Source organism: Alligator sinensis, unplaced genomic scaffold (genome assembly GCF_000455745.1).
Source record: "Alligator sinensis unplaced genomic scaffold, ASM45574v1 scaffold143_1, whole genome shotgun sequence".
Taxonomy (NCBI): Eukaryota; Metazoa; Chordata; order Crocodylia; family Alligatoridae; genus Alligator; species Alligator sinensis.
The window spans coordinates 840,737-852,649 of record NW_005842156.1 but is presented as its reverse complement, the minus strand read 5'-3'; the positions used below and the strand labels follow the sequence as shown (position 1 = coordinate 852,649).

Here is an 11,913-nt window from a genome sequence, read left to right as displayed (position 1 = left end):
AGGGGGTCAGGCTAGATGATCTGTTCAGGTCCCTCCTGACCCTAGCTACTATGGAACTACTATGAAACTATAAGGGATTTTTACCTGTTTCAGGTACTTAAAAATGTCCCCAGCTGCTGCTCTCACAGTGTGATCCAAAAGGGGGCTATCATCATGCCACTACACCTCCTTTGAATCCTCTGCTGTGTCCCAGTTTTTTAAAATTGTGTGAAGGTCTCCTACATTCCTTCCCCCACTTTAAAACTTCCTTTCCCTCTTTTGCTCTTTGATAGTCACTTTTTTGCAGATGTTGGTTAAATACATGTCACAGTCCAAATTAAAAAGGAGATTGAAAAGGAGGATGAACAGAAGCCAGTGAACATTCTGGTCTTCTTTTTAGATCAGGTAGAGGCAGATGGAAAGTTAAAAGGATACTAAAGTGAAACTGAATCTGAAATCAAACTCTAAAGCAAAACAGTAACTTATATAAGAGGCAAAAGCAGAGAACATATCACAATACCAGGAAATATATGTCCATACCTGCTGTCTGTTTTTGGGGGCAAAGGGCTACTTTCACAAAAGGACCTAAATGTTGCCTAACTCTCCCTGTAAGCACCTACATACAAAATTAGATCCTAAAAAGCTCCACCTTGCTACCACTTACTTCTGAAGTTCAGTAAGGTCAAGAAAGACAAGTGCAAATTCCCGGACTTAGGACGAAACAATACCATGCAACGGTACAGGCTGGGGATTAACTGGCTAAGCAGCAGCTCTGTAGAAAAGGATGTGGGAGTTACAGTGGACAAAAAGCAGAATATGAGTCAACAATGTGCCCTTGTTGCAAAGAAGGCTAATGGCATACTGGGCTATATTAGTAGAATTATTGGCAGCAGATTGAGGGAAGTGATTATTCCATTCAGTTCAGAATTGGTGAGGCCACATCTGGAGTACTGTGTCCAGTTTTGTGCCTCCCACTGTAGACAGGATGTGGACAAATTTGAGAGTCCAGTGAAGGGTAACAAAAATGGTAATAATACACATAAAATTTATCTTTGCCAAACTTGGCATACTAGTTGTAATCAGGTCTGACAATCCACGATCCACTGGCTGGAAAACTGGCTCCGGGGTCAGACCCAGAGGGTAGTAATTGATGGAAGTCACTCATCGTGGTGTCCTGTGACCAGTGGGGTCCCCCAAGGCTCTGTCCTTGGACCCATACTGTTCAACATCTTCATTAATGATGTGGACACTGGAGTCAGAAGTGGACTGGCCAAGTTTGCTGATGACACCAAACTTTGGGGCAAAGCATCCACACCAGAAGACAGGCGGGTGATCCAGGCTGACCTGGACAGGCTCAGCAAGTGGGCGGACGAGAATCTGATGGTGTTCAACGCCGATAAATGCAAGGTTCTCCACCTTGGGAAGAAAAACCCGCAGCATCCTTATAGGCTCGGCAGTGCTATGTTGGCCAACACTATGCAAGAAAGAGACTTGGGGGTCATCATTGACCACAAGATGAACATGAGCCTGCAGTGCGATGCTGCGGCTAGTAAAGCGACCAAAACGCTGGCTTGTATCCATAGATGCTTCTCAAGCAAATCCCGGGACGTCATTCTCCCCCTGTACTCGGCCTTAGTGAGGCCGTAGCTGGAGTACTGCGTCCAGTTTTGGGCTCCACAATTCAAAAAGGATGTGGAGAAGCTTGAGAGAGTCCAGAGAAGAGCCACACGCATGATCAGAGGTCAGGGAAGCAGACCCTACGATGACAGGCTGAGAGCCCTGGGGCTCTTTAGCCTGGAAAAGCGCAGGCTCAGGGGTGATCTGATGGCCACCTATAAGTTTATCAGGGGTGACCACCAGTATCTGGGGGAACGTTTGTTCACCAGAGCGCCCCAAGGGATGACGACTAGGTCGAATGGTCATAAACTACTACAAGACCGTTTCAGGCTGGACATAAGGAAGAATTTCTTTACTGTCTGAGCCCCCAAGGTCTGGAACAGCCTGCCACCGGAGGTGGTTCAAGCGCCCACATTGAACACCTTCAAGAGCAAACTGGATGCTCATCTTGCTGGGATCCTATGAACCCGGCTGACTTCCTGCCCTTTGGGCAGGGGGCTGGACTCGATGATCTTCTGAGGTCCCTTCCAGCCCTAATGTCTATGAAATGTATGACAATGGACCACAGTTTGAGAGGTATGAGTTCAAGCTTGTTGCAAATAAATATGGATTTACACACACTACCCCTAGCCCAAGATATCCACAGTCTGATGGACTTGTAGATAGGGCTGTGTGAAGCTTCAGGTGCTAATTCGATTTGGAGGAGATCTGGCCTGATTAGGTGGCTGAATCTCTGAGTCCAAATCAAATCAGGGGACCAATTAAAAGGTCTGAATCAATTCAGAAAAGATTTGGAGATCTTTGGTGATTCGGGCAGTCCCTGCCCACTGCAGCAGGGAGCTGGACCCAGACTCTGAGCCAGTAATTAGGGGGTGAGGATGGGGGGCTGGAGGAGGGGACCATGGGGGGCCCCCTGCCTGCTCCCCCAACCCCCCCATGGCTCCCCTGCCTGCCCCAGCTCCTGGTGCTTTAAAAAAAAAAAACCCCACTCACTGGGTGCTACCTGGCAGGAGGCAATCCCCATTGCCCCTCAGTGCCCCATGCTGCATGGGGGGATCTGTCATGAGCCCCCCAACCCCTGCCCACTCCTCCAGCCCCCACCCCCCAGCTTCCCTGCCTCAGCTCCGGCCCTTTAAGAAAAAAACCCCCAAACCCCCTGGGCTTACCAGTTCCTGCAGCAGCCTCAGGGCTTCAGGGGGCTCAAGACAGAGCCCCCCAATGCAGCGGGGGGCAGTGGGGGGCAGCGGGGATCACTCCTTGCTGGGCAGCAACCAATTAGTGTGGGCTTTTTTTTGCCTAAGAGCCGGGAGCTGGGCCAGGCAGGGCAGCCATTGAGATCAGGTGGGGAATGGGGCCTGTGTGATTCAGAGATTCAGCCAATTTGGCAGCAGCCAAATCTCCGAATCAGATTCGGCCAAATCGATTCGGGACAGTGATTCGAATCATCGAATCGAATCATTGTCCCCCGAATCAGCCAAATCTGAATCCGAAGTGAATACTAGTCGCTTTGCACAGGCCTACTTGTAGAAAACATGCCAGAATAATAAAAAGATAGCTAAATAATGCAAAGGAGTATTGTACTGATCCTTATCTGTAGTTACTAAATTATAAAGCATTTCCTTTAAATGAACTCTTATTTAAGGGGAAATTTAAAATAAAATTACTTAATTTGGTAACTACTGATAAGAAACAACAAATTGATGCAAATTCTTACAAGATCCATGATAGATATAGACAAAAGCTTTATTATGACAATAGGGTCATGAAAACTAGAACCTTTGCTACCTCAAGCTAGGGTATGTGTGCATGGTGGTAAAACATGGATACAGGAGGCAGTTGTCACTCATGAGGTAGATCTTATGAAGTGGAAACAAGTGAAGGAAATGTCTCCAGAAGGAACAGGAAACACCTGTAGCACATCCAGGAAGAACAGGAGAAGAAACAAACAGTGTCCAAAGTAAAGATGGACATGGAGGAGACTACAGCACAGATGGACCGAGACCGTGCAGAGGCTAATGTGATGCATGGCAGATCTGCAAGACTGCAAAGGGAACCACAAAAACTGATTGAAAATTGTTAGTTTATTAAAAAAACTGAATTATTTGAACCACAAACCAATATATTGTTATTGGTTAAAATGGGTTTTGCTTTTACTTGGAAAGGGGAGATGTAAGGACAGTATGCCTTCAAGAGCTAGGCAGAATTGGACAGAGCTGGAGAAGAGAGTCTGGTGGCTGCCTGGGTGCTTGCAGCATGAATAGAAAAAACTCTTTGAAAAAGTGGCTCCTGCCTCAGTGAACTGAACCCACAATACAACACAGGACATCATCCAGTGGGTGTTCTTAGAGCACTCATACAGCTTGGATATGTGGGAAGAGTTTTGGCAATGCCATTTTGTCTAATACTACCCCATTGTCAGACAAGATGTGGGGAACCCAGGTTTAGTTTTGTTCTTTAACCTACATGTCCCAGGTAAATGCTTAAACCAGCAGACTACACACTATAGGGCAGGGGTTGGCAGCATTTTTTAGTAGAGTGCTAAAAACACCTACAACCTCAACTTGTAAGATGTGGGTATACCAGGGTTGGGGGAGCCATGACAGGGACCAGTCCTTGTTGTGGCAGCACAGCCCCAGTCTCTTCCCAGCTGTCCACCCCGAGGTGCATATGCCAAGCAAAATGTCATTGCGTGCCATGCTCTGGCACCTGTGCTGAAGGGGCCTACCCCTGCTAGAGGGTGTATCCTTGAAGGAACTTTCTTATTTCTTCCTATTGAATCTGTTCCACTCTGCATGAAATAATTAGATTCATGGATGAGAGAGAGAGAATGGATGTGACTATATAGGGTGAGTCAGTGGTTCTTAAAGTTTTTGCATTAATAGGCCATTTTCAAACCTCAGCATTTCTCCCAGACTACAATGCACCATTTAATCAAACTTTAATTGAAAATACTACATAGGCAGTGTAACTAAAGACAGGGTTCTAGGTGTTTAAAATTTCTATCTTTTTTTTTGGTGAAGTAATAATGAGATTCATATTGCAAAAAAACAGTAAAACAGTGCAGCAATGGTGGATTGAATTGACTAAAGTTTTAGTTTGACTCTGGCTCCACATCCAGCTTATATTGGTGCTTTGCGATGCCTACATTTGTAGAAGTGGATTTTTCTGTACTTTCTTTGACTTCAAAACAAAGTGGCATCAAATATGCAATTGTTTTGGCCAAAAGTTCTGTGTAGTCAGACTGGGCATAGGACAAAAATTCAGTTATTATTCATTTTGAAAACAGTAATTTTAAAGAGCCATTACAGTTCATGGGTGAGGGTCATGGTTGGCCTGTTGGAGACCTGTGTTGTCCCAGACTCTTCTTGGCTGTTGCTCATGTTCCTTGCTGCAGCCAAGCAAGAGACTCAAAGATCCAGGTTTCTGATAGCCAAAGTCATACTTCTCACACTGAGAGCCTTTCTGACCTACAAAGTAAATTTGCAATAGCTTCCTATAGTCTTGCTCACAGGACTCCTCATTGGTCCAGAAATTTAGTGGCAGGACAAGCAACAGCAGCTTTAATGAAAATTCTCAAAAGACTTTCCCTCTTTGGGATTTTTTGGTACTAACGGGTTAAAGACGAGCAGCTGATACTAAGAGGGGAAGTCATTGCAGCAACAGAAAAAGTTTTCCTGTGTGGTTGCAGAAAATCTAAATACAACTTTTCTATGTAAGGAGTCTGAAAAAAATATTTTCCTTCTGTGCTTGTTTCTTCTGGCTAATAAGAATACATTGGCTTGGGTTTTGCATCAGCTTTTGAGGTGTGTGTAAGTTTTAATTTTATTATAAAACCCAAAAGCAACTCTGTTCTACTTGTACAGATTTAATTCTTTTTTTATGACTAATAGTAGTGTACAAATTGACCAATAAGGTCTCTAGATTTTGTTTTATTAGGCAGCTCATTGCCACAAGTGGCAACAGTGTGTATCAGGTAGATTTGACCTACCCATGTCAGAAAAGTCATGTTACCAATCTGGCAAGATGTGCATGTAGCTGCCATATGGGAATCCAAAATGACTGCCATGAATTCATGTTTTGATCAATATTTCAGCCCCCACTAGGATTGGTTTTGTCATTAATCCCAGTGATTAAACCAACATTGTATGAACCGAGGAGATCATAACATTTCTGTTGTGATAGCCATATTGGATTCCAAGCTGGCTGACACATTAGCATGTATGCATCAGCTCAATGTAATTAAAAAACTTAGTAAACTGTAATACTAAAACCTCACAAATTCTATCACTACAAATTTCATAACAGGCCTACAGTACTGAAAACATTACAACTCAGGCTTGCCTACTGGTTCAAGTTATATCGAATAAAACAATATAATCTTTTTTATTTCAGAATGTGGATGTCAGATACTAATAATACATAACTCAATGGCAAAGAAACACACAAACATATTTTCAGCTCAAGGCAATAGGAAAATCCAATAGTCTACTCTAATGGTAATATAATGGTAATACAGTGGTATATTATAAGGAGAGAATAAATCAGAAATCAATGGATTGATATTGGATTAGGCCTAATTGACAGAAAAAGTAACAAAAGGGACTACAGTTCCATAAAGAGGAGGTCATTCTTACAAGTTACTGCTAACACAGACTAAGGTGCATGCAAAGTCCTTTTTTGTCTGTAGGCCCCAGTTGTCACAGCATATTTCACTTTCCTCATGTGTTGTAAGTTGTCAGAGAAGCCTGAGGACCTAACAGTTTGACTGTGGTTTTCTGGTTGGTGGCAAGTAGGGAGGCATTGTGACACTCAGCACTGTAATGACCATGTTCTTCTGTAGATCTAGCCCAAATCCCCCACTAATTCCATCTGCCATCCCCATGAGAATATGTACAAAAGCCCAAGAAGCAGTGGAAATACTGTGCTTCCAATACAAGGTGAGATGAAGGTAGGTAGTCAGAAGAGACCCTAGCTACAAGGATTTCTTTTTATCTTCTGTGAATGGTTGTCGGTATGAAGTAATGATGCTGAGTACAGTGTTATTGAATTGGGGAGGAAATAAGAGGAAAAGGATTTTTCATACAAGCTATTGCAAGACTTAATTAAAGCAAATCATGATTCTAAACTTTGCTGAGGCCTGAGAATTGGCCTGAGACTTTAATACACAAGTCCTCCAGAGGCTTCCCAGGAGGGGACTGCAGTGTGATAGCTTTGCCTTCCTCTCTGGGGACAGGGCTGCCCTTGCCCTGTCAATTTCTGATGGCTGCCACAAAAGGGTATGGGTCACAGCCCCTTCCCTAAGCAGCTCCTTCCAAGTTACCAGCACTCTGAAATACTGCCCAGATGAAGCAGTGGCAAAAATGATTCATAATCAAATTATTTGTTACTTGGTGGCATACTATGTCAGATTAAAATATTTTCTTAATATTTAGAATCACTCTGGACTTCTTCCAAATGCTTGTTTGATCTAGCTGTAAGTGGGTCCTTGTCAGTGGCTGGGGGCCCAGAGGTGATGGCATACAAATGCTAACTGGATCACAGCCTTGTGGACTGCTGGCTGCAGAATTGTCATGTCTTAACCATGTTGGCCAAATGGGACTTTTAGGGTAAAGCAGTCCTGACCATCCTGGACAAGAAAATTGTTATTCATGTAATAATTAACAGCATTATATGTCATATATTCTATTTATTTATGCTGTATTAAAATACAATAATTGTTAATGTAAACAAGGAGAATAGAGCATATTAGCAATGAATTAATTATTTTCAATGAATTATTTGACCAATATAAGATGTACCAGTGGGAATGAGGTTTCTGGTCCCTGGGGTCCTTACGGTCTTTTTTTTCCCCTCATTTGAGAACATGTCTGCTAAAGAATATACACTTTAACAATAATTATTAACTAGAGCGTGCATTTATTTTCCTAACAGATAACGGCTTTCAGAAACCAGAGTAAGTGGAACAATCAATTCTTCTTGGAATATCAAAGGAAGTTAGATGTTATCACATGAAATTGATGCATGTATGGCATTTACAGTATTTAATGTCAAGCTATACCTTTGATTTGTTAAGCTGTGCTACTTGATACAACTGAAAAGCAGTCTTTTTTTAAGTCATGGATCAGAGTTTTAGAAAACGTAGAGCAATGAGAACTAAACAACCAAGTCTTCCTAACAAACATTTTCCCTTTGTGTCTATCCCTGTCATCACTAGTCACTAGCATTATTTTATTGTTTTATTTATCTTGCATGGCACCAGGCCAAAATTGAGGGTGCTTCTCCTCCAGCAATTCCTGAAAGTTTCTTGAACGCACAGGGGTCCTATTGGGAAAACAGATTTCATATACATAGCACTACATAGATCACGAGCTTAGGCTTCAGAAAGTATACAGGAGTACTATAGTTTCAGTGCATTGCTACATTTTTTTTTAAATGTCAAATAAACTCAAAAACCCAGAGTCTCCATTCTAATCATGGTGCTGTGAAGCAGAAGCTAACTATAGACTCACCTGCTTAAGTCTGCATGTTTTTGAACCACAAAATATTTCTTCTTGGTGGAGAAAAGTGCTGAATATTGGCAGCTGCTTCTTTGACCTATGAAGCACCAACCAGAGGGCAGTCTTGGACAGAGTGGTTTCTACAGGATCAGCGGCATGGGGGATTTTATGCAGTCACTGGTTTCCATTCTAACATACCCTCCCCCACTGCCCCAGCATGATTGGGAGTGAATACTCAGGCCTAAAAAACAGTATGTTCAATATATATTGACAATTAGAGCTGTTCTACAATGTGCAAATGCTTAAAACTTGCAGAAAAAAACAATATCAGATAGCTGGCCAAGAACCAGTTTGAGTGTCAAGTCTAAACCATGTAGAATTTTTTAAAAATAAAGCTGTCTGGGTAAATTTTCAATGTAATATGTGATACTGGAGATTAAATGAAGAGAATAAAAGATTTATGCTAAAACTTCTAATTTGCTAGGTATTTCTGTATACATGAGGAACCTCCTCCAAAGAAGAAAAAGGGGGACAAGTGAGTTAAATTCAGTTCACTGTATAATCATTATTATTGAAGAGAACATAAACTTCATGTCTAGAGAGTGCATCTCTTAACTGTACATTTTACTTTCTAAAAGGTCATCGAACAAGAAAGAAAACAGTATCCGGATTGGCTTCTTTGAACTGGTAATGAAAGTGCTGGATTAAAATATTGCATATATATTATTCTGTGGGGTTATTCACATTAATTTTTATGGTTGTAATACTATGTCACTGTTCAGTCAAAAATTCTAAGAATTAAAACATCTTGGGTGAAAACTTGCCCCATTTAACTCAGTAGGAGTTTTAGCATCGACTAAAATACAATTAGAATTTCACCCATAAGGCCTGGATTCAGGACACATTTGTACTGGTATAATTATACTGGTTTGTTTGCAACATAGTCTGGAGCAACTAGACAAACAGCTATCCTGAGCATAGGGTCTATTACAGTGCTTATCAGTAGGTGGGTATGGAAAAGATAGTAGCCTGTTTGCCTGTAAGAAATGGCTTTCCTGTGGTAGCTGTGGACACACACCAGTTATAACTATTTATTTCTCACTAGGGTAGTGAAGAATATGATTAATAATGTTAATAACTATAAGATTTACAAAATAACAATATTTTCACCCTTTTGCCCCCTCCTGATTTCCCCTCTCCCTCTTTCTCTTTGTTGAAAATCTTTTCTTTTTTGAGCCTGAGACAGCACTATTTTGGCAGGATAAAATCACTGTGGGAAAATCCTCAAGAGTAGAACTATCCAAATATAAGGTGGGGTGCAGACAGGAGTAACGTTAAAAACATTTTAAAAGGTAGTATTTGTAGGGCCTTTTGGCTGGAACACTTCAAAGTAAGTGTGGTTGCATGCAGCCATGTGCTCTCCAGTTGTGGGGTGCTACAGGGGGTGGGCTCCATGCTCTATTCTGTTGCAGCCCTATGACGCTATAATGGGTCTTATACCAGGCAAGGAGACTAAGACACGGTTGTCCTAAACTAAAAATAAGTTTATTAAACCTTAACTGGAGTAGATTCATAGGATGCTAGGGTTGCAAGGGACCTCAACCGATCATCGAATCTGACCCCCTGCCTAGGCAAGTAAGAGTGCTGGGGTCAGATGACCCCAGCCAGATGCCTATCCAGCCTTCTCTTAAAGACCACCAAAGTAGGGGAGAACACCACCTCCCTTGGAAGCCTAATCCAAATTTGGACACCCTTACCGTGAAGTTTTTCCTGATATCTAGCTTAAATCTGCTCTCTGTCAGTTTGTGACCATTGTTCCTTGTTACCCCAAGAGGTGCCCTGGTGAACAGAGCATCTCCAATCCCTTGCTGCATTCCCCTAATGAATTTGTAGGCAGCCACAAGATCACCTCTCAGCCTTCTCTTGCAGAGGCTGAAGAGGTCCAGGTCCCTCAGTCTCTCCTCATAAGGCTTGTCCTGTAAGCCCCTAAGCATACAAGTGGCCCTCCTCTGGACCTTCTTGAGTCTATCAACATCCTTCTTGAAGTATAGCGCCCAAAACTGGATGCAGTACTCCAACTGCAGTCTGACCAATGCCACATAAAGGGGAAGTATCACTTCCTTGGTTCTATTTGTCATGCATCTGGTGGTGCATGATAAAGTGCGGTTAGCTTTGCTGATGATTTCGTCACACTGATGACTCATATTCATCTTGGAGTTATGACTCCGAGATCCCTCTCTGCTTCTGTGCTGCTGAGAGAGTTGCTTCCCAGCCAGTAGGTGTGCTGGATATTTTTGCACCCTAGGTGCAGCACTCTTCACTTGTCCTTGTTGTACTGCATCCTATTGTGTACTGCCCACTTTTCTAACTTGTCCAGGTCTGCCTGTAATTGTTCCCTACCCTTCGAAGTGTGCACTTCACCCCACAATTTAGTATCATTCACAAACTTGGACAGAGTACACGTCATGCCCACATCCAAGTCACTGATGAAGATATTGAAGAGTACAGGTCCAAGGACCAAATCCTGCAGGACCCCACTACCTGCATCCTTCCAGTTCAATACCAACCCGTCTACTACCACTCTCTGGGTGTGAACGCTAAGCCAATTTGCCAGACTGTGTAAACATCTATGTCACAGCCTCTTAATTTATTTATGAGAATGGGATGAGATACCATATTGAAGGCCTTGCTAAAATCCAAGAAAATGACATCCATCCCTATTCCTGCGTCTAAACATTTTGTGACCCTGTCATAAAACAAAACCAGATTGGTCAGGCATGATCTACCTGCTACAAATCCATACTGGTTTCCCTGCTGCATTATTTTTCCCACTGGACTCCCACATATATGATCCTTGATAGCAGTTAAAAATTTTAGGTTTGTAGCTAGTCAAAGTAGATGCTTACCACCCCAAAATGTTGCGAACACAACTTCACTGGTTGATCAGGCCATGAAATCTTGTCCGGGGCTCCTGGCCCCCACGTCTGATGTCAAGACACGATCTTGAATCGGTGAAAGAATCTCTTCAGGCTTTCTTCAGGAGTGTTCCAAAGGGTACACTCTTCCACTTCTCTTTATACACAATATAGCTTGCATTTCTTAATACATAAAATTAACTTAAGCCTTCCTCCTAATGTATATTAATAATCTTGCTTCTGTTTGCCAAAAATACCTTTAACTGGAATTTTCTATTCTGAGGTAATCTTTTCATTCTTAGGTGGGGGTAAATTTTTTCTGACTGTTTGTCTTTTGCCCAGGTTATATTTATTCAATTTAGTTAGCCAAATTCCTGATTAGTTTTAAGTCAGGGACAGTATTTTTCCATCTGCTCCTTTCACTGGGTGCAGGTCTTATCCACAGTTTAAGCTAAACATGCAGCTTGAGCTGAGCACAAAGGTCAAACCCAGGCCTGAAGGCCTCTGTGTCCCAACAATTCCCCCCTCTCCTCAAGCCCAATGGAGTGGTGGGAAAAGAGCAGGCTGTCAGTGCCCCTCTGTAGTTCCCCTTCTCCCAGAGCTGTGGATCTACTCTCCTCCATGGGATGAAAGGGAGTGGGGTGGAGCCAATGTCAATGGATGCTTTCCTTCCATTCCGCTGACTACCTGGCTGCCAGAACCAGGAGACCAGAGACCATGACCTTTCTTCAACCCCTGCCTACCACCCTGCTTGGAACTGGAGATATATGGGAATTGGAGACTGGAGATCCAAAATCCTGACTCCAGCAGTGGGGGGTGTGCGGGCCGGGAGCGGTCCGAGGCCCTCGGGGGCGCGCAGCGGGCTGTGGCCCGCAGCCCTGGCACGCGGGGCGGGGGATGCAGGG

At 43.0% G+C, this 11,913-nt stretch overlaps 1 protein-coding gene across 1 annotated transcript in view; it reads left to right on the top strand.

Annotated features, from left to right (window-relative positions):
* Positions 1-11,913, top strand: part of ABCB11 (ATP binding cassette subfamily B member 11) — a 97,730-nt gene that overhangs the window by 4,119 nt on the left and 81,698 nt on the right. The window contains exons 3-5 of the mRNA XM_025206470.1: positions 7,528-7,549; positions 8,578-8,628; positions 8,732-8,780. Of these exons, the coding sequence (XP_025062255.1) occupies positions 7,528-7,549; positions 8,578-8,628; positions 8,732-8,780 (122 nt within the window). The remainder of the gene's footprint in view (positions 1-7,527; positions 7,550-8,577; positions 8,629-8,731; positions 8,781-11,913) is intronic.